The 23,246-nt window shown below is 39.8% G+C and overlaps 3 protein-coding genes across 3 annotated transcripts; 2 read left to right on the forward strand and 1 right to left on the reverse strand.

Annotated features, from left to right (window-relative positions):
- The first annotated feature begins 1,455 nt into the window (after positions 1–1,455).
- Positions 1,456–3,009, forward strand: LOC129773225 (uncharacterized). Its single transcript, XM_055776821.1, has 2 exons — positions 1,456–1,676; positions 2,619–3,009. Exons 1-2 carry the CDS (start codon positions 1,491–1,493, stop codon positions 2,970–2,972), a joined length of 540 nt encoding a protein of 179 aa, XP_055632796.1. The 5' UTR covers positions 1,456–1,490; the 3' UTR covers positions 2,973–3,009.
- LOC129773198 (probable histone-lysine N-methyltransferase set-23) lies at positions 1,683–2,612 on the forward strand. The gene has a single exon (XM_055776789.1). It carries the CDS (start codon positions 1,720–1,722, stop codon positions 2,590–2,592), a length of 873 nt encoding a protein of 290 aa, XP_055632764.1. The 5' UTR covers positions 1,683–1,719; the 3' UTR covers positions 2,593–2,612.
- A 17,791-nt stretch (positions 3,010–20,800) lies between the features above and the next one.
- LOC129773166 (aminoacylase-1A-like) lies at positions 20,801–23,014 on the reverse strand. The gene is made up of 4 exons (XM_055776744.1): positions 22,717–23,014; positions 21,978–22,466; positions 21,731–21,918; positions 20,801–21,667 (listed from the first exon to the last, which is right to left on the reverse strand). The coding sequence occupies exons 1-4, from the start codon at positions 22,832–22,834 to the stop codon at positions 21,233–21,235; spliced, it is 1,230 nt and encodes a 409-aa protein (XP_055632719.1). The 5' UTR covers positions 22,835–23,014; the 3' UTR covers positions 20,801–21,232.
- Positions 23,015–23,246: the final 232 nt, after the last annotated feature.

Raw genomic sequence — 23,246 nt, forward strand, 5'->3', positions numbered from 1 at the left:
AGGAACGGAAACTTTCCTCGTGTACGCTGCTCATAGAATAAGTTATATATTATTATTATTATGTATTCTAAGTATGTTAAATGTAATCAAATAGAATTTTTTAAATTAAAAATAATTATTAAAAACATTTTTATTATCTCTGATGATTATCTCTCACAAATGAGAAGCAAAATTTTCACTGATATTGCACCAATGTTGGACCAACAAATCGTAGTTTGTTTGACGTTTGTGCCTACCATTTTTCTTTCGTAATATGTACCAATGATTAGTAGGGTAGAAAATGACTAGAGAATTGGTAACATGTACCAAAAACAGGAAGTGGGTTATATCTATGGTATAACCGCAAGGGTGACGTAGGACTATCGTTGATTTAGAGATCATTTGTTTGAAGTTGAATCTGAATTCATTCTGAATGAATGAATATTTGGGGGACTTCGAAAATGAGAGCGTTACGTTGGAGGCACAAGGTTTTATGCATCCAATATTGGATACGGAAATATCCTACTGATGGGGAAGAATAATCTTCAGAAGCTATCCTGATAATTGCGATTGACTGAAAAATCACAAAACCAAATGTATTTGGTCACAGTGTTACATGGATAGAAAACATTCAAATAAACTCTTTCACATGAATGTATTTTTAAATTCCCAGAGGAACTGGCAGATTATTTTTAGTAACAATTAGATATTTCCACATATTCCTCGATACTGGAAGCCCACCAGTGGTTAATGCTAACTCGATAACCATCTGTTAATAGCACTTGATTGAAACATATTTGGTCACAGTGTTACATGGATAGAAAACATTCAAATAAACTCTTTCACATGAATGTATTTTTAAATTCCTAGAGGAACTGGCAGATTATTTTCCGGATCTTTCTCGATCCAAACGGAAAGAATTCCGTGCGTGTATGTGTGTGTGTGTAGCGGCTGCTTCGAGATCTTCCCGGGGAACCGTTTGTGGCATCACTCTCCTCCTGATGGATTCCCTTCTGGCCTAAGGTGCACAAACAGGCTCTTGGTGACACCGTTCATCCGCGCTTTCATGATAAATGAAGAGCTTCACCACAACAGCGACAACATGCTCCAATCGCTGTTCAATTAGAACTAAGTGGATTTCCGAGCGGCGCTCGCTTATATACCGATTGGTGATTTCAATAGCCTATTTTGAAAGCAAATTTAAGACTATTGAAACAAGTTTTTGGATCAGAAAGTAACAAGTATAGAACGCGTAGACATTTTATCTTTCGAATGAAGTGTTTATCATACCATTTCGTTCAGTTGTTTAGAAGCTATTAACACTCAAAATCTCGGTCTTCGGCGTAACGCTTTCGTTTTCGAATCTTTGATTTTACACCCCGGTATAGAAATGAAAGACGTAGTCCTACGTCAAAAATTCGTCGTATTTACTAACTATTCCTCTCAGTGTGGTAAGCATAATTTGCAGTGCCCAGTTCGAATCATGTCAGTTATTAGTCGATCCATCCAGGATGTTCACCGGCGTCGATGTCCCGTCACGAAACGTTGAGATTAAAGCCCGTCTTTCGGATGAGGAATGCTTCCAGCGGAAGGTTGATATCGCCAAAAAGTTGACCGGTTCCAGCGGGGAAATAATCAAACAGCATGATGTGTTCTTCAACTCGCTGAAGGGGCGCTTGAAGCTGCGATATCTCGAGGTAAGCGATCTGTAAGTTCTGAGAGCCGGTTCCATAGTCAGCCATGTCTAGTGTGCGTGAACTGAAAGATCCCTTTGGCCGAGGAAGTGGTATTGTGAAGATTTATGGCGAACGTCATCTGCTAGAAATGGAAGATGATTATCAACATCCTGATGAAGAACTGGAGTATTTGATCGAAAATCAACTGCAGGATGATGACGGGAGTGAATCTTTCCGGAAGCTGAAACATCTTGTAAACCATGTTTACGGACCGCATTGTAATTGTGATAAGAATAAATGTTGCACTACCAAATCGGAATCTTGTCTGTTGGGTGGCAACTATGAACCTAATGGTGCTGAACTTGTAGTGAGAGACAATTTAGAAGTTATATTCGAGTGTGTGGAGGCGTGCCGTTGTACGGCACTCTGCTGGAATCGATTGATGCAGTATGGGCCAAGAAAACAGCTCGCCATCAGACCTAGTCTTAATATTCCGAATCAACTGGGGCTCTTTACCCGACTGGCAATCCCGAAAGGTGGCTTTGTCTGTGAATATGCCGGAGAAATTCTCACTCGAGCTGAAGCAGAGAAACGAAATCGGTTGAATGATCCCAGTGGACAAAATAATTATGTGCTTTGTTTAAACGAGATACTTCCGACGCAGAACACTAAAATACAAACCTTCATCGACCCAGAGAAAAGAGGGAACATTGGACGCTACCTAAATCATAGCTGTGATCCAAATTGTCGGACCGTTTCCGTCCACATCGAGGGACCTCCAGCTAGGATAGGAATTTTCGCCCAACGAGACGTTCTACCAGAAGAAGAACTATTTTTCGATTATGGTGGAGGAAGACCGGATCCGTCAATCGGTTCTGTGAAATGCTTTTGCGGCTCATCGAACTGTCGCGGAAATCTACCTTCGCTGCGGTACTGAAAGTGCTTTACTTTGTTCCGTTACAGACCAAAAAATCTGAGTTGATCCTTTACTTTCGTGCCGACGAGGGTGGTCCCAAGCTGTCAACGTATCACAAGATTGATTTGGATGAACCAAAACAGATGGAAGTTATTCTAACCGAGAGCGTGGGAGTCAAAGGGGAGGTCAAAAAGCGTCGGTATCTATTCCTGCACGAACAGACACGGATTCATCTGGATGAGGTGGAGGGCCTGGGGCACTTTTTGGAGTTCGAGGTGGTGCTGAAATCGGATCAGTGTGTCGAGGAAGGAACAGCTATCGCCAACGAAATGATGAAGATTTTTGAGATAGAAGAGAAGGATTTGATTGTGGGGGCTTATATAGATAAGTTGTTGAAATAAAGAAGAGCAAACATTTCACATCTTATCTTATTCTAGCGGAAAGAAACAAATAATAATGATTAAGCGCGGAGAACCCATATAAGTAGATACTGATGACAATGTAAATGATGACGAGGTTGAAAATAACGTAAGCATATACGCAAGTGTGTTGAATAGCGCATCAAGTAAACCGAATCCCGGAAAGAAACGTAAGACTTGCCCTGTTATTGCGATTACACCAGTTGAGTTTTCGAAAAATAATGACGATGAAAAGGAAAAATTGGATCCAAGAGAGAGAGTAAAAGTTTAACGCCGTTGCTCCTAAACCTGCGAAACCAAGAATGGAATGAGTGATCGATATTTCTCAGATGTTTTCATTGACCTGTTGAAAAGTTAAAATGATGACATCGCGAATCGAAATGTTAAATTATTGCGGAATATGAAAACCCGCGTTTAAAGCACAGATACAATACAGTTATTGAAGTAGATCATGGTACTTATGGATGTCTGATTACTGCTCGAAAAATAATCATCGAATGGAATAAGTATTCAGTTGCTGAGGCCATCAATTTTCTGTGTTGCTTTAAATGTGGATGATTCGGGCACAAGAGCACAGATTGTCAAAATGAGGAGGAATGCTCAAGATGTAACAACGCCATAAAACATCTGGATCCACGTCAACTGAATTTAAGTTTGTAATTTGTTTAAAAGCCAATAAAGAACATAAATTGAAATTGAACATGAACCATCCAGCATATAGTACACAGTTTGCAGTGTTTCTGAGACTGTTAAAAAAGAAAAAAAATGTAAGGGGTTATATCTAGGACACGACCGTATATTTTCGACGTAGAACTACGCAATTATATTATACAATCCACTTGTTTACCACTTCATTATAGAATGCATATTATTATAGAATGCATCGAAATTTTTGTAATAGGTTTTATAGATTTTTTTACGTTTGATATGATGACTAGAACTACCAAAATTTGTGAACGGAAGAACTGTCAAACGATCATTGTATTTTACATTTCCCTCTGAAATTATTGCACATCTCATGTTTACGTAGTTCTCGAACCGCGAAAGTTTATTCACCTCTAGTATCTGAAATGACGATTTTCCCAGGCTTCTCAGTTTGAAAATACGTTTTAGATGAACATATTCCGGTCTGCACAACGACAAGCGAGTACAAAAGTACTCAACACCGAAAAATACCCCCGACTCGCATGTATTTGCAAAGCGAATTCCCCCAGACACATTAATTGTGAAGTCCGTTTTTGGGGAAACACAGCTCGGTGGGAACAAAAATACCCCCAACTTGCATGTATATTTGCAGAGTGGATTTCCACAGGTACATCGCTTTTGAAGTCTGTGTTGGGGAAACCGTAAATCGGACCAATCAAACTTGGCAGTAAGGGTGTTTAGATAACGCTTGACATTTTACAGTTATTCAATTGTTCTTCTCATGAAAAATAATATTTTGTTAATTGTGATAGACGCTTAGAAATATTTGCTATCAATTGATGCAAACTTCTTTGCGATCTGTTAAGAAATGTTCGAGTTACAAGCATACGAAATACGGGTAGAGTTAGCACACAAATCGGCAGAACGAATGTATGGGAAAAAAGGAAGTTCTTCCAGTTTACATGAATTTAAACTGTTTAGAGATTAGCGAATTGTAATGTATAGCATATCAAACAAATCTTAGAGAATTTCCGATTCGATTGGTATGGAAATCATGAGAATTCGTTCACAGTGAAAATAGTTATTAACGTTAACTTTATTTCATAAAAACGTGAATTGTTTTCTGATTTGGCACCCTTCCAGAAAGACGTAGTTCTAAGTCAAAAAAGACGGATGGGTGATGTCGGGGAAATAATCGAAAAGATGTAGGATGACATCAAGGGCGATCAATTTAAATAACTAATCGAATATTCGGGTAGTTTTTCTGTACCTATTAACAAAGTTACATCTCCAACGCTCCCAAAAACATAATTCCAAAACAGATAACTCATAAAACTATACTATTCAGCATTTTTCGCAGAATGACAACAAAAAATCCGAAATCAATTGTGTTGGTAGTAATTACAACAATGAACACAACTCTCGCTTTTGGAAAATTACTTTGACGCCACTTTCCATTTAGACACCATGCACGAATTCGTAAAAAATGAACCTGGAATCAAGCTGGTTGTCAAAAAGAATCCAATAATCAGGAGAGTGAAGGGTGTTAGGTTTCTTATAATAATCCACTTCATAGAAAAGGATTGCTATTGAAACCAAAACTAATCGAATTAATAAAAATTAACGAACTACTTTTCTTCATCAATTAATTCTAGCGTGCAAAATCATAATCGAATTTCAGTATTATTTGTGATATTCCGTAAAACACCGATATATCTTTCCTGTACATACGCCTAACAATAACTCACATACTACATTTTTACCGTATCAATCTGAACTCTCTTTTGTTTACCATCCCTCATCATAGCTACACTCTAATTCAGGATACCACATGCTCCCCCGACAGGAACAATAATAAGAATAGAATGTAATCTAATCAATAGATGCAATGCCCAGACCTTCGAAAGGAGTATTACCAATTCTTGTTAACTAAGTTACCGCAGCATCTTTCGTATCATCAAAGTTTGTTTATTCAGTTGCTAGATATGCCTCATCCTCCGGAAGCACTAAAACGATCAATAAACGAAATATGTCTGAAGCGTGATTTTGAAAAAAATAAATACTATTCTTTTATCATTCGTCCTGTTGATTATTTATTGTTTTAATTTGGAAAATAACGTATCGATACTTTCAACTGATTCTAAGATTTTTTTTGTTTGTTGCTGGACAATGGCTAATTGACTGTCTTAGATTTTTTTTCTTGATTGTGATGTGAATAAATAGAATTTGAAATGCTTACGAGCTTACTTACGTGCAATAATTCTGACCTTGAGCTAAACTCGGCGTAGTTCTAACCAAATATTGGCGTTGGGCGGAACCCGACTCAATATGATTAATCTATAGATTTTGCTATTACTACAAGCTGGCCTTGGGCTTTACCCGACTCAACTGTTTCACATGCAATGGTTCTAGCCTTGAGTTGAACTCGGCGCAGATCTAACGGAATATTGGCCTTGGGCTGAACCCGACTCAATATGGTGAATCTATAGAATTTTGTTATTACTACAAGCTGGCCTTGGGCTTTACCCGACTCAACTGTTTCGCAGATCTAACCAAATATTGGCCTTGGGCTGAACCCGACTCAATATGGTGAATCTATAGAATTTTGTTATTACTACAAGCTGGCCTTGGGCTTTACCCGACTCAACTGTTTCACATGCAATGGTTCTAGCCTTGAGTTGAACTCGGCGCAGATCTAACGGAATATTGGCCTTGGGCTGAACCCGACTCAATATGGTGAAACTATAGATTTTGATATTCCTATAAGCTGGCCTTGGCCTTGGCCTTGACTCAACTGTTTTGCATGCAATGATTCTGGCCTTGAGCTGAAACTCGGCGCTAATACAATCAAATATTGGTCTTGAGCTGAACCCGACTCAATATAGTACAATAATAGTATTTAATATAACTAGAAGCTGGACTTGGGCTTTACCCGTCTCAACTATTGTATCCTAAAATAATCTGACGTAAAATTCAACCCAACTGTTCAGTTCACAAGATTCTTCATTTTAACAATGATATTTGTTTTCTTGTTCTATCTTTTATGACATTTTCACATAGCCAAACAGAAATTGAGAAATTTGAAAACATGTTTTTTGTCATACTAGCAGCACTTCCAGAATGGAATGTCCTCTAGCCAGCGCTATCATTGCTGTTTTCAAATAACTTACCGGAGGCAGAAAAACACAACAAACGAGATCACTTATTGAAAACACACCACTTTCTCCATGCACGGTTTATGATGGCAGGATCGCCAATGTGATATTCCGTGAAACACCGATATAAAGGGTGTGTCACATCAAATTGCATCACGGAAAAAACGCTGTAGAAATTTAATTTTTAGGAATTATATCTTCAGCTTTCGCTTATAATCAGATAAGAGTGTTTAGCTCACGTTGGACATGCTTCACTGTCAATTTTTCGTAAATTTGAAAAAATGTCAAACGAAAAAAAGCGTCGTGAATTAATCCTGTGCACTCATTTCGAGAATCCGGAGTTGTCACATCGGGACATCGGTAAGATGCTGGGAATCGTCCAATCCACGGTCAGCAGAGTACTAAAACGATACTTCGAGAACCTAACCATCGACCGGAAGGTGAAGAACGGCAAAAATGGATGCTCCGTCAGTGAAAAAGATCACAAGCGCGTAGTTAAGCAGTTTAGACGTGATCCGAGAAGTTCGGTCCGGGATGTCGCCAATAAGCTGAATTTGTCAAGTTCATTCGTCCAGCGGACCAAGCAGCGGGAGAGCCTGCGTACATACAAGGTTCAGAAGGCTTCTAACCGCGACGAAAGGCAAAACATGGTGGGGAAGACGCGAGCCCGGAAGCTGTACACCGAAATGCTGACGAAGCCGCATTGCCTGGTAATGGACGACGAAACCTACGTCAAAGCGGACTTTCGTCAGCTGCCGGGGTCACCTTCGTGCCAAAGGAAATGAACCCGCCCAACGCGCCGGAGCTTCGCCCAATAGAGAAATATTGGGCGATTATGAAGCAGGCCCTCCGGAAAAACCCAAAAGTTGTCAAATCGGAGGAGGACTTCAAGAGAAAATGAATTTCTGTTAAAAAAAAACTACAACCAGACGTTGTACAGAACCTTATGGACGGGGTAAAGAGGAAGGTGCATACATACGGGTTTGGGGTCGAAGTATGAATAAAAAGAAAATGCCAAAAGTTGTTTAATAGTTTTTATTTTACTGTCTAAAGTTTTCAAAAGGATCGGTCTACTGGGCGAATTTCTACAGCGTTTTTTCCGTGATGCAATTTGATGTGACACACCCTTTATCTTTCCTGTAAATACGCCTAACAATAACTCACATACTATCTTTTTACCGTATCAATCTGAACTCTCGTTTGTTTACCATCCCTCATCAGAGCTACACTCTAATTCAGGATACCACATTATTGACATCTAAACTTCTCTAAACCTAATTACAATTTAATTTCACTTCTAGCCAAATGTTCAGTTTTTATGATTCTAAACGTTAGAATTATATTATTTAAAATCCGTCGGAATACTGAATAGCAGGGCTAGTTATTTTCGAAGCTAATAAATGTGATTGAATTTTATTCATACAACTCTCACTTCTTCTACAGTCATTTTCGGTGGATTAATTTCAGTGTATCGGGGTGAAGTGGAAACGAAATATTCTCTACGCATACAGTAACATTGATTCTTTTGTTTCGTTCCTTTCCTCTTTCGTTCTCTTACAAGTATAAAAGCAGAAGCTTTCACTGACGATTAAAACTGCTTGAACGGGTTATATTTATTTTCATTTCGCATATTAGAGGATGCTTGCTGCTTTCAAACGTAAGTTTTATTTTACCAAAATGGATCGTCGCGGACCGTGTTCAAAATTCTTCAATCACTTGTAAATAACATGTTTCTCTGTTATTTGGAATACATGATTGTTACAGAAAATGTAATAAAATGAAAGACGGCACAGATCGGACTATTCCTTTCTCGAGTTTTGACGTAGGACTACGTCTTTCATATCTATACCGGGGTGTAAAATCAAAGTTTCGAAAACGAAAGCGTTACGCCGGAGACCGAGATTTTGAGCGTTAATAGCTCCTAAACAACTGAACGAAATGGTATGATAAACACTTCATTCGAAAGATAAAATGTCTACGCGTTCTATACTTGTTACTTTTTGATCCAAAAACTTGTTTCAATAGTCTTAAAATTGCTTTCAAAACAGGCTATTGAAATCACCAATCGGTATATAAGCGAGCGCCGCTCGGAAATCCACTCAGTTCTAATTGAAAAGCGATTGGAGCATGTTGTCGCTGTTGTGGTGAAGCTCTTCGTATATCATGAAAGCGCGGATGAACGGTGTCACCAAGAGCCTGTTTGTGCACCTTAGGCCAGACATGAATCCATCAGGAGGAGAGTGATGCCACAAACGGTTCCCCGGGAAGATCTCGAAGCAGCCGCTACACACACCCACACACACGCGCGGAATTCTTTCCGTTTGTATGCCATTCAGCATCGAGAAAGATCCGGAAAATAATCTGTCAGTTCCTCTGGGAATTTAAAATTACATTCATGTGAAAGAGTTTATTTGAATGTTTTCTATCCATGTAAAACTGTGACCAAATACATTTGGTTTTGTGATTTTTCAATCAATCGCAATTAACAGGATAGCTTCTGAAGATTATTCTTCCACATCAGTAGGATATTTTCGTATCCAACATTGGATTCATAAAACCTTGTACCTCTAACGTAACGCTCTTGTTTTCGAAGTCCCCCAAATATTCATTTATCCATTCATTCAGAATGGATTCAGATTCAACTTCAAACAAAGGATCACTTAATCAACGATAGTCCTACGTCACCATTGCGGTTATACCATAGATATAACCCACTTTCTGTTTTTCACCCTCTCTAAGGGTGAAAAGAATAATCCGATTTGAGCTGTCTTCATTTTATTATATTTCCTGTATCAAACATGTATTCCATGTTACGAAGAAGCATGTTATTTGCAAGTACGCTGGATTCTTTTTTATGCGTTTTTTGCGTGATATTTTTTACGCTATACGCTCAAAATTACGCGATTTTTTAATGCGATTTGCTCGAAATTACGCGATTTTCGACTAGGTCTGCGCTTTCAGCGTGCCCACGCAGAATTGGGAGCGCACGCACAAACGCATACACAACGCCGGAAGCACGCGCACACACATACCATTGGGTGCACAAACACGCACACACACGCGCAAACATGCACAAACATGTGCACAAAAATGCGAGCGCAAACAAACATACAAATGGACGCACAGGTGCGCACAAACGCGCACACACAAGCACATACACGCGCACAAACGTACACGCGCACAGACGCACGCACGGAAAAAAAGAATCAAGCACACACACACGCACACAAATACGCACAAATACGTGCACACGTACGCACACACACCCACACATGCCCATGCACAAAAAAACGCGCACACCTGCACACAAGCAAGAAAAAAACACGCGCAAACGCACGTACACACGCGCACACAAACACGCACAAATGCGCGCAAACACGCCTACACATGCCCGCGCATAAAAAAAGCGCACACCTGCATGCAAGCAAAAAAAAAACAGGCCCAAACGCACGCGCACACACGCACACGAACACCCAAAAAACGCGCGAACATACACAAACACCCACACAAATACACGTGCACAAACACAAACATCGGGCTGTCGAATACTCGGCTATCCGGACTCGAAGCTGACCGGTATCCAGTATCCGACCAAACTACTATCCGTTTCATCACTAATTTAACACTGACAACTAGCGCCGGTAAAAAATTACTCCTGCAGGCATACCACACAACCCTCACTGCACCGTTGTCATTAGTTTCAGTGAATAAGTTTCGAATGCAACAAGGAAACATTCATTTCTATACAAACTGCCAGAATACATGGATGCTTCAAATTAATTTCCAAGTGACGATTTCTAACGTTGCTTTTGTTTGCAGAATGAAAGGAATCAACGTGAAATGAAAGGAATATGTACGAAAGAGACGAGATATTTTTCTTATTGTGCGTGAAAAGAGAATAGATATATTTTTAGCCTGAATGGTTCTGGTTCTGTTCTGAGAAGCGATAGACACATTATTGAGTGACGATGTGCTAATTGAAGTGAAATTGTCAGGCCCTGCTGAATAGGGCTGAATGTTTCCTCCAGCAGCCAAAATGTTTATTCCCACGAAAAACTACCCTATGCAAAATATCAGCTCAATCGGACTTCATTTACTAGTGTCGTACAGTTCATTCTTTGGTAGAGGCCAAATTCAAAATAATGGATCATGAGCCAATTTTTGTTTATATCGAGAATGAACAGAGCAAGCGTGAAGAAAATAAAGTTAAGACAAATGCTGGAGCAAATATGCAAAATGTCTCACCTAGTCGCGAGAAACATATTGAACGATTGGAGTAGGTGTACCTCCGCGCGGAACAGGTATTCGCAAGCCTTGAAAAAGACTAGTTGTGAATATACTCAGAGGAAAATCGATCAACATCAGAATAACAGCAAGCAGTTATGAAAAATATTAAGAGGCTTACTCAACAGTAAAAAAATGAGTGGGTTATATCTATGATATAACCGCAAGGTTGACGTGGACCTACCGTAGCTTAGCAATCATTCGTTTGTATTGATTAAATTCTTGATTGAATGAAACAGTTTCCAAATTCAATTGAGTTCAATATATTTGCTCTGTGAGTGAAAAAAATGAACAAATGCCGTGTAAAGTCAATTCATTTATTGTGATTGATTGTTCTTCGTTGCAAGTAAATTTAATGACGGACCTTTTACGTTTGGTATGATGACTAGAACAAAATATATGTACGGAAGAATTATCAAACGTTTGATGAACCAGCCTAAGGCTGAAAATCTTTCCAATAAAGACCAAAAAAAATTATCAAACTATTATTTTATTTTACATTTCCCTCTGAAGTTTACATCCCAAAAGTGTACATACTTCTCGAATCTCGAATTTGCTTGAAACTGGGAAGTTCATTCGCTTCTAGTGTCTGCACGATTTTCCCAGGTTCCTAAGTTTAGAAGATCATGTTAGGACAGACATATTCCACTCTGCACAAAGGCAAGCGAGGACAAAAGTACTCGCAGTTTGCATTTATTTGCAGAGCCGATTTCCCCAGAAACCTCGGTTTTGAAGTCTGTGTTAGGGAAACACATTTGAATCGGAACAAAAATACCCCCGATTTGTATGAATTCGCAATGCCGATTTCCCCACGCTTCATGGATATGAAGTCTGTGTTAGGGAAACACATTCCAGTCGGAACGAAAATACCCCCGACTTGCATGAATTTGAAATACCGATTTCTCCAGGCACCTTGGTTTAGAAATCTCTATTAGGGAACACATTTCGGAGGGAACAAAAGCTCCCCCTACTTTCGTGTGTTCTTTTTCTTCTTTTTGGCTTTAAGAGGGTTTAAACTTTTCAGTTCATTCGGCTCTAGGCTCTTTCGTGTGTTTGCAATGCCGATTTCGCTGCTTAGTTTTAAAGTCTGTGTTAGGGAACATTTTTCGATGAGAACAAAAGTCCCCCTACTTTCATGTATTTGCAATGCCGATTTCCCCAAGGCTGCTTGGTTTTGATGGCTGTGTTAGGGAAACCGTAAATCGGGCCAATCAAAACGATGCAGTTAGGGCGTTTAGATAACGCCTAATATTTTACAGTTATTCAATTGTTTATCTAATGAAAAACAACATTTTGTTAGTTGCGATAGATTCGTAGAAATATTCCCTATCAAGTGATGCAAACATCTCTCCTATCCAGTACGAAATGTTCGAGCTATAAGCATTCGAAATCTTTAATTTTTTCCTGCATGTTCTGTGTTTAGGTTTTCATTTTACCCTCCATATATTCCGGTTAGACGTAGTCCCACGTCAAAATTGTTTATCGCGGTCCATAACATTCGAAGGTTCAGAAGAACATTCAGAACAAGTATCAATCATAGTGCTCTACTAGCTTGCTCAGTGACAACGGCACTTGATGTGCTGTGCAATATTGACTCTCATCATCCCCCCCCTCATGGTTAGATACGACAAGCCTATCGGTGCTTTATTTAACGACGAATTTGATCCCAATGCGTTTGACTTTCGGCGAGGCGATTATGATGCAATTAATACTGACCTTTACAATGCTGATTGGACATTTTTGACGAGCTGTTCTGATGCTGATGATGTAGTTGATAACTTCACCGCTATGATTCAAGAATTAATCTTTCGACATGTCCCTCGGGTTCGTCCACGCCGTAAACCTGTATGGGGAAATCAGGAACTTAGCCGTCTAAAACGCCGCAAAAATGCTTGCCTTCGCGCTTATCATTCAATCAGAAGTGCTTACAATTGTCACCTTTTCAAATTGGCTAGTCGGAAATATAAAACCCTCAACAAAGTGCTATACTTTAACTATGTGCGTAACACAGAACGTAATATTCATGGCAACCCTAAGCATTTTTGGCGATTTGTTAATAATAAACGCAATGAGAATGGCTTGCCGTCGACTATGTTCCTAAATGATGAAGTGGCGTCTTCCACCAGTAGTAAATGTGCTTTGTTTGCGGAATACTTTTTGAGTGTATTCAGCATGGAATCAATACCACCTGATAATGCTTTGCGTTACGTTGCTAGCGACGGATTTTCAGTCGGAACTCTTTCCGTTGTTGCAGAGGATGTTGCTTGTGCGGTTTCCAAATTGAAACAATCTTATTGTCCTGGGCCTGATGGTATTCCTGCTGCTTTATTGAGAAAATGTTGTGAAACACTAAAATCTCCGATCGCTACAATATTCAACATATCTTTACGAAAGAACAAGTTTCCTGAAAGTTGGAAATCATCATTTATGTTCCCTGTGTTTAAAAAAGTCACAGGAGGGTTGTGTCTGAGACACGACCGCATAGTTGACGTAGGATTACGTTAGGATCAGGTTAGGAGTATGAACTAGTTTTCTTCGCAAGGGCCCTTCTCAGGGCTAGAGACGAATGAACGTAAAGTTTAAAGTCTCTATAATTCAAAAGAAGAAAAATATTGCTACCAGATGTCACGAACTTCGACAATTTTTGCTTTGCATTTTGGTGCTACTCGCCCGTGTAGATGGCGCAAAGGCACCGCAAAAATATTATTTTATAGAATTCCTTCATGCATTTGTCTGATACGGGCTGTGTATCGTTCGTTCTTGTTTTTGAAGGGACTTTAACCCAAAGGTCATTCGTCCCTAACGGGTTGTGTATGACTGGAGCGTTCCGTTATATACATGCATGCATATGTCCTTCGCTTCTTTTGCCAAATCCAGTAAAAGGTGGTTGATGAAACGTATGTTTCTGACGTGATACCTTCCATGTTAGTTGTTAGTAGAAAATGTAAAAATAAACAGTATTTTTGATCATAGTTTTATATAGTTTTTGTGGTAAGAGGAAAACAGTAAAATAAACTCTTTTGTTTCAAAACAAATTGATAGTCCTGAGAAGGACTGGAACGATTTATTGGGTTGTACGGAATCTGCTGCGTTTCAGTCGGATGTAGCAGTTAAGTTTCGGGAGCGGTAGCTTTTACGGATTCGCTGATGTTTCCATGACTTTGGCGCCATCGGCTTCTGTGCATCGGTTTGCGAGCGAGCTAAACGACGGATAGCGGGTGTGATACGATGCGTTGCAATGCACTTCGCTCCTCTGCCTCCTTTGCCGCATCAAATTGTTGATGTGAAGAGAAGCGCACCAGCAATGCACACTAGATTTAATTCGATGCTCGCCGCTGCTTCCTCTTCTTTGCTCCCTTTGCCGCACCGCATCCACCGTTGGTTGCCGATGGCTTCCTCTCCTTTGCCGCACCGTATGGTGTTGGTTGATTTGTAGAGCACTGCACACTAGAAGCCCAGATGTTTGCCGATCTGAGCGTTGAACGAGAATGAGAAATCCAAAAATGCTACCGTCCTTTTATATCAGTTGGTATGTGAGAAATAGGCGCCCCCCACTCGCTCGCCATGCAAATATTTGACTTATCGGGGAACGAAAGAAGCGAAGCAGGCGAAAAAGAAATGACGTCAATTTCGACCAATCAGTACCGTTTGGATAGGGGTTGAGATTTTTCAATTGTTCGATAGTTAATTACATGATATATATTATTTTATTCAAGGTGAAAACTTGTTATAGAGTGCCGCAATGTTTTGGTGTAAAAATCTCATCAATCCGTCATGAAATGACTGAGCAATAAGCGTTTGAAATTGGACATTTTTCACGATGCGATCGATATTCGTTTTTCAATTTGTACCTCAATATGTTCCCGAAAGACGTAATCCTACGTCAAAAGGAGATAAGCATAGTGTGGAGAACTATCGTGGAATCACTTCCCTGTGCGCTTGCTCTAAGGTGCTTGAGGCCATTGTTTATGATCATTTACTGTTTCGGGTGAAAAGCTACATTTCTACTGCACAACATGGGTTTTACCCTGGTCGATCAGTTTCAACAAATTTATTGGAATTTACATCGCTATGCTTGCGTACTATGGAACAGGGTAATCAGATCGACACTATTTATACCGATCTGAAAGCGGCATTTGATCGTGTTGATCATGAAATTTTGCTTGCCAAACTCAACAAATGAGGAGCATCATCTAGTTTGCTTTCGTGGCTAAGCACATATCTACGCGGTCGCAAAATTTCCGTGAGAGTGGGTTCCTCCCAATCGAGGTGGTTCCAGAATGGTTCCGGAGTACCGCAAGGTAGCATTTTAGGACCTTTGCTATTCTCGCTGTTCGTTAACGACATCACCCGACTATTGCCTCATGGAACAAGGTTATGCTACGCTGACGACGTGAAAATTTATCTGCCAATTGAGTCCACCAGAGACTGTTTGAGACTTCAAAGTTTAATTTTCTTTCAAATTATAAATCAGAACTTCAGAGTTTGGCTGTCATCTTCTCACTCACTCCGTTCCACTTTATTAGTCCTTTTAAGTGTTATATAAACAATACATTGGAATGATCGAGAACAGTTGTTTGTTTCTGATATCAAGCCCGCTAGTGGGTTTGAACCAAGTGGTCGAATATAAAACTATTACAATTCTCCTCCCTTAAGATTCTGATAGAATGATTAAATTCAAATGTAAAATACTACAATGTTATGCTTAATTCGTTGATGTCTCAGAACAATCACTTATTTCAATAGTATTAATATATTCAAAAATAAACAAACTCACTACGTTTACTACTGATCTTACTTCGTTTCGATCGTCTTAATGGAGACGTCTGAGGGTGTCTACGCTTTCGCGTTCCGGATTTTCTTTCCTGTCGGCTATGTTCAGAATGTTCGATTTCAACTGGGCTGTTTGGAACACTAGTTGAGCTGGATCGAACGGCTGCATCGAACAAATTGGAGTCCGATACAAACCCGTAAAAATCTTCTTCGTCGCTTTGAATTGCCTGCTGTTGTTGATAATCATTTTCGGTATCTTGGTTCACTAGGCACTCTGGTGAGATCTGATCGAATAAAATTCTTGTAGACTTTCGATCAAAAGGCTCTTCCACCAAACGTAATTGATGTCGATGGGCGGAAAACAATCGACCGCCGAGTGAAACCTGGAAAATATTTGTAGATAGCCGCTTAATAAATTTTGCTCTCAACCACCTACGCATATCAGTAGGGTTGTGGTTTTTATAATATACAGGATCACCTGGTGTCAGTTTTATAAAAGGATCATGCACTGAGATATTAGTTCGATCTTTAAGGTATGTTTCATCATGCTGTGAATTAGTCAATTGTTTTTTGTAGTGTTTTTTAGGGTTAATGAGATCCAAATCTGTTTTTGGTTTAAAAGTGAAAACTCGCTCTGAAGGAAATTGACCATTACCCAAACAAGTATTACGGTAATTAAAGAGGAAATTGTTAACTTTTTCCTCTGTGTCCATCTTTTGCATCCGTGGGTCTAGTAAGTATTTTTAAAATACTTCCTTGATTAGTCGCACCATCCTCTCAGCCTGTCCGTTGCTTTGCGGGTTATACGGAGGGCTCTTCAAAACCTTTATACCTTGATTCTCTAGAAACTTGATGAATGAGGATGAATTGAAAGGAGGTCCTCCGTCGGTAACAACCACATCCGGTAACCCAAACCGTGCAAATAATGTTGTAAATCTCTTTAGAACTTTTTTGCAATCGGTTCCTTGTGGCATTATGTCCAATTCTAACCATTTACTATAGCTGTCAACAATAATTAAAAATACTTTTTGTTGGAAATAATGACTGAGGAATTTCGTCCGATAGCGGGAATCTCGAACAAAAATCGGCATTCCCCATTTTTGTAGACGGTCGATAAACTATGTCGAAGTCATATATTGAAAGTTCCATAACATAGCGTTGTAATCTGGTAACATACATTGAATTACGACCTTCTTTACCAAAAATGCCAATGAGTGGCTTATGGTCAGTGTAAACTGTAAATTTCTGGCCATAGAGAAACTTATGAAATTTTTTTATAGTGGTTACCACTGCTAAAGCTTCCAGATGTAATATGGGATACTTGCGTTGGGCATTATTAAGAGAAAATGATGCAAACGAAATTGGTTTCTCTATACCATTAACCACATGAGCGATAACACCACCGATACCATAACTGGAGGCATCAGAAACCACTACTACAGGTTTTCTTGGATCAAAAAATTCTAAGAGATTTTCATTCAAAAGGTAATTCTTGCATTCATCAAAGACTTTCTGACATTCGCTAGACCAATAAAACTGAACTTCCTTTTGCAGTAATCTGTAAAGACAACTCAAACGGGATGACAAATGGGGGATGAACTTTCCGTAAAAGTTCAAAAGTCCCAAAAATGCCTTTAATTCTGAAACGTTTCGTGGTGGTTTCGCTGCACGAATAGTTTCTACCTTTTGCGGACATGGCATTAATCCTTTATCTGAAATAATGTGTCCCAGGTAAGGCAATGATTTTACAAAAAAATTGCATTTTGTTAGATTCACTTTTATGTTAGCTTTAGAAAGACGGTCTAAAACCAAATAAAGATTTTTTTTACAGTCTTCATAGTCAATCCCGGTAATTAAAACGTCGTCTAAATAACAAAATACTAAAGGTAAACCATTCAAAATTTGATCCATAACCTTTTGAAAAATCGAAGCGCTGGATGATGCACCTTGTGGTAGTCTTGTATAAGTGTAGAGACCTTTAAGAGTATTGATTACCATAAATTTCTGCGATTTTTCTGATAACTTCAACTGAGTATATGCTCCAGCAAGGTCTAATGAACAGAAAACCTTAGCACCCGCCAAAGAAGCAAAAAGATCCTGAGCATTTGGCAAAGGATAAGTATTAGATACGATCATCTTGTTGATTGAAACCTTGCAATCAATTACCAAACGAATTCCTTGATCTTTTTTTACAATAACCACAACAGGCGAAGCCCACTCACTTGCCTCTATAGGCTTAATCACTCCATCTCTTTCTAAAAGTTCAAGATGTTCAATAACTTTTTGTCTGAGCCTCAAGGGAACTTGATAGGCTTTCTTGAAAACAGGTCTATCTTCCTTCAGAATTAAGTCTCCTTCAAACCCAACTATAGGATCAAGCTATTTTTGAAAATGTGATTAAACTTACTCTTCACATTTTCCACTGTACTTTCAATCTCCCTCTCCGAGATCTGATTTATCCTCGCACAAGAAAATGGCGTACGCCATTCCGGGAAGAACAAATCGAGCCATTTTCTGCCAAAAAGTGGAGTAATTCTGCGCAATTTCTTATTATTTTTCAAAACCACCAATTCCATATTGTGCTCACTAATTCCATTTATGCTTACAGATACCAAAATGCTTCCTAAAACTTCCAATTTAGCTCCATCCACAACGGCAAGGCGATTGTTGTATGATTCCAGCATTATATGTCCAAATCGACTATTATATTCCTGTTCGTCAATAACGCTAACAGCAGAACCACAATTTATCTCTAATGGCAGTTTCCTTAAACGCACCAAACTCGCAGCTTTCTGCTTGTAATTTTACTTTAAGAATAAAATCTTCTGCTGTTTCAGATTCTCCCTGCATCATAATATAAAATTTGTATCTCTGAAACATATCTGTATCTGCCTTGTCAAACCGTCGCTTTAACGAATCAATAATGGCCTCATAAGTCAGAGTAGATAAATCTACACCTGGATGTAATAGCTTTAGCTCACTGAATGTTTCTCTTCCACACAGCGCAAGGAAATATGCAATTTTCTCCTCCACTGGTATTTTATTAATCTTAAAGATCCATTCGATTTGCTCAACATATTGCGCGAAACTGGTTGAACCAGGAATATACGCTTCAATGGAGCCTATTAGCGGCATTGTTAATCTGATAGTACAATAAAATGAATAACAATGAGTGCAAAAACCAAAACGTCTGAATATTAATGCTTCTAAATATATGTGTTTCCAAAAAATTGATAATAAATTAAGGGAACTTCTTTTATTTTTATCATTGACCAAAAATGGGTGCACGTACCTTATTTTCTGTTGTTCAATCAAAGAGAATCAAATCGACCGACCAAAATCTGGCTCGGGCAGGCAAAAACACTCAGCAAAAGCAGCAAAAACCAGCAACAGCAGCAGATACCAGCAACCACAGGAGCACAAACAGCAACCATCAACAAATCGCTCAATCGACAAATTTTGCCTGATAAAATCGAAAGACAAAACAAAATTAATCTTCCAAAGGAACTGATTGAATTGTCAGAAAACAATAAAATTACAGAACACAATGTCCGTCGAATTAAGCAACAACAAAAAATGGCTATAGGGCTGAATAAAACTTTAATAAAATCACTATGCCGGCACCGCAAACAATATGGGCAGCGCAAACAATATAGGCAGGAACAAAAAAAAACAACTCTTACCCCAAACTCTGGTGACAAGATGAAACACTGCTACCAAATTTCACTTTCACTTTCACTTTCCACTTTTATCCTCGTCGCCACTTTAATTTTCTTTCAAATTATAAATCAGAACTTCAGAGTTTGGCTGTCATCTTCTCACTCACTCCGTTCCACTTTATTAGTCCTTTTAAGTGTTATATAAACAATACATTGGAATGATCGAGAACAGTTGTTTGTTTCTGATATCAAGCCCGCTAGTGGGTTTGAACCAAGTGGTCGAATATAAAACTATTACACAAAGCTTGATTGATTTATTTGCGGAATGGTGCAGCTTTAATCATATGACAATCAGCATTCAGAAATGCACTGTTATCAGTTTTACCCGAAAAAAACAACCAATAGTTTTCGATTACAGCATTAATGGCTCGTCACTCCAGCGAAGTGATAACGTGACGGACCTAGGTGTTGTTTTGGACAGCCCAGTGTCGTTTAGACTCTCAGGTTTAGACAACATTATACATTCATCATCAATAAAGCGTACCGTCAGCTCGGAACAATCTTTCGAATCGGTAGAGAATTTTGCGATCCTGGCACTTTACGAACTCTCTATTGCTCATTAGTTCGTTCCATCCTTGAGACAAGCTGTGTTGTTTGGAATCCGCATTATGAGTACTGGATACTTCGAATTGAAAGGATACAAAAGTGCTTCATTCGTAGAATTTGCCGCATGCTGCCTTGGAGAAATTATGATAATTTGCCACCTTATGAGGATCTTTGTCAGCTAGTTGGCATAGCTCCTCTCGAGCAGCGACGCAAGGATATTACCGTTAAGACCGTCCATAAAATCCTATCGGGATGCTTTGATTGCCCTGCTGTTCTGTCGTGACTTCAGCTGTACTGCCCTCTTCGGCCTCGACGGAACCAACATTTGCTACGGGTTGATGCGCATCGCACTAATTCTGGTCTTCAAGAACCTATTCGTCAGATGGCGTTAGAATATAATCGCCGTGGAAATTTATTGTCCTTTTAGAATATTTTGTGTGCAACTGTGAAATGTATGCGTAGTATAGTATTGTCATAATTGTTATTCGCCTAGTTTTTATGTCATTTTATTTTGTATACCATTGTGAAAAGATATTGGGTTTTTATGCCGCTTTGAGTTCGAATTTAACGTTTGCTCAAGGTGGCTTTTCCCAATCTAAGTTCCTTTTTTTTACCATTAAGACTTATTGTCGGATGGTTTCGAATAATAAATAAATAATAAAAAAGTAATAGCAGAAAAGCTCAACAGTTGTTTTGTGAACTGTGTTCAACTGATTAATCAATTTATTGAATCGAACAGTGAGCCTCACGAAATAAGACCGCTCTGAATCTGGTGTTAGCAAAGTGGAAAGAGAATATCGAGGCTCAAAAACTATTTTTCCGGAGTTCTAGTGTTTCTAGTGGAAACTTTAAACTATCAGGTTAGATTTCCGATCAGTTAAGGATCTTCCCGGGTTGAAAATTTTCTTGACATGCCTTGGGATTATTATTTTCCTCAGTTTTCGCCTATTTCGGTGTTCTCTTGATAGTCAATTTATGTCCGCAACAGAACCGGTCCGTTTAATTGCATACTGGTTTTTCGTGTCTATTGTTAAAACTTAATATTATCTTAAAGATAAATAGTCCAGCTCAAACCTTCGTAGGGTTATGAGGTGGGACCACCATCATCGTATCACTGCAGTTAGGCATTGGCTACATTGGCAATAATCTTTTTGTAGATTTCAATCCCCTTCAAGTAGGTATCCGCATGGAGGAACTCATCGTGATCATGTAGTAGCACCGGGGTGTTGTTCATGGGGGAGAATCCGATTGCAGGGATTCCAACACCTCGGATATATCGGCTGTCGGTTCCTCCAGGAAAAATTTGAGGCTTCACCTTGATACCCATCTCGTCCAGTGCGTCTCTGAAGGCAACCCAATAGCGATTGGATCCATCGAGAGTGGTCGGTTTTACGAAAGGGCTCTTTTGGTCGTACTCCAGCTCGATGTCGCCACCGGCTTCAACGCACCAGTCGAGAAGTTGATTCTCAAACTCCAAATGCTTGACATCCACCGCAAGGCGAACGTCGAAGCAGACCATCAGCTCTGGTGGAACCACGTTGCTTTGAACGCCTCCCTACAAAACGGTGCATCGGTATGCCTTCCAAAAGTGTGAAATACTTGAAGCTAAATTACTTACCGACATCATTGTTATATTGACAGTCGTTACGTCTCCTATGGTCAGTTCTGGATTATCCTCCAATTTTTTCACCTCTCTTTCTCGCATATCCATCAGTTTGTCGATTATATATCGAGCCTTCTGTCCTGCAGTTCCCTTCAGCAGCAACGAACCGTGGCCAGGTGTTCCGGAAATGTGGAACAAAACGTCTGTAAAAATTCGAAAACTAGAAGCAACACCCGCATCTACCTAAGCCATCTCAACTTACGCCACACACTCCGTTCTCCGTAGAATAGCGGATATTCCTCGCCTGGTCCAGCAATACCCTCATCTATCGCGAACCCACAGTTCAACTGCTGGAAGCCTTCCTGGTGGACGAATTCCTTCATTCCGAGCTTACCACCGATCTCTTCGTCCGGCACGAATGTTGCGTGGATCGTTCGCTTTAAGCTGACGCCCTCCCGTTTCAACGCTCGGATCGCTCCCAAAAACTGCATTCCGACGCACTTCATATCCTGGGCACCCCGAGCGTAGATCTTCCCCGTGTGGTCCATGTCGGCCCCGAACGGAGGGTGAGACCAGCGCTCCGGGTACACCGGAACCACATCCATGTGGGAGTTGAGAATGATAGACTTCTCGGCCGGGTCCGTTCCCTCCCATGTTATGATCACGATCGGTTTTCTGGGGTTCACCTCGATCACGCGCACTGGCAGCTCTAGGAGGTTCGCTTGGCGCGTCAAAAACTCGACGCACTCATCTGTGTGGGTTGAAGATAGGATGTTGTTATTCGGAGTTATCTTTGCGCATCATCAATTGTTTGTAGGTGAATACAGCGCAGACAGAGACAGATTGCACTTATCTTGATTGAGTGCACATATTTCATGAGATAAAGCTACAGATCAGTGCGTCTACAACAGTAAATGCAAGCTCTGTCACAAATTGAAAAATTACTTCAACTGGAATAGGATGTCGCCGTTATTCGTTTTTATCTAATAATCTATTTTTACCGTAATTTACATCTGGATGCACCGATGGAATACGCAAGTATTCGCGAAACATTTGAATCTCCTCATTGTTCTCCCACTCCTTATATTTGTGGGTACACTTTGAACCATGTTCGCACATTTTATCCACAGGAATTTCGCTTAATAATCAACTTGAGAACACTCCAGAAGCTCAATTTAGGAGAATTGCATTCAAGCTCTCCGAAATGCAGGGTCACCTTCGAGAATCACCGACGAACTGTGTCTGTTCTAGCTACTACTAATGGATTTATACCAACGTTTTCACTCCCGAGTCTGGGACTTGAGTGTTGGTAGCCGCAAATTGTGAGATAGCGCTTGTGTCAACCGCAGAAGAAAGATGCGAAAGAGTAGAGAGTGTAGATTATTTTGTTATCGCGTGAATGCGAGCGGCGTGAGAAGGCTACTTAGCGGTTGTCTCACACTTTAAACTAAGTCGATGCAATCGACGGACCGGCATAATTTGTTTGCTCTCGCCTAGTGATCATCGGTTGAGAGATATTTTTTCGTTGATA

The sequence above is a fragment of the Toxorhynchites rutilus genome, chromosome 1 (genome assembly GCF_029784135.1).
Source record: "Toxorhynchites rutilus septentrionalis strain SRP chromosome 1, ASM2978413v1, whole genome shotgun sequence".
Classification (NCBI taxonomy): domain Eukaryota; kingdom Metazoa; phylum Arthropoda; class Insecta; order Diptera; family Culicidae; genus Toxorhynchites; species Toxorhynchites rutilus.

Coding starts and splice junctions, on each gene's coding strand:
- LOC129773198 (XM_055776789.1), top strand. CDS start 1,720: ATGTCTAGTGTGCGTGAACTGAAAGATCCCTTTGGCCGAGGAAGTGGT.
- LOC129773166 (XM_055776744.1), bottom strand. CDS start 22,834: ATGTGCGAACATGGTTCAAAGTGTACCCACAAATATAAGGAGTGGGAG. Junction 22,467..22,716: donor GCATCCAGATGTAAATTACG/GTAAAAATAGAT, acceptor CAACCCACACAG/ATGAGTGCGTCGAGTTTTTG. Junction 21,668..21,730: donor TCAATATAACAATGATGTCG/GTAAGTAATTTA, acceptor ACCGTTTTGTAG/GGAGGCGTTCAAAGCAACGT.
- LOC129773225 (XM_055776821.1), top strand. CDS start 1,491: ATGTTCACCGGCGTCGATGTCCCGTCACGAAACGTTGAGATTAAAGCC. Junction 1,677..2,618: donor TGAAGCTGCGATATCTCGAG/GTAAGCGATCTG, acceptor GTTCCGTTACAG/ACCAAAAAATCTGAGTTGAT.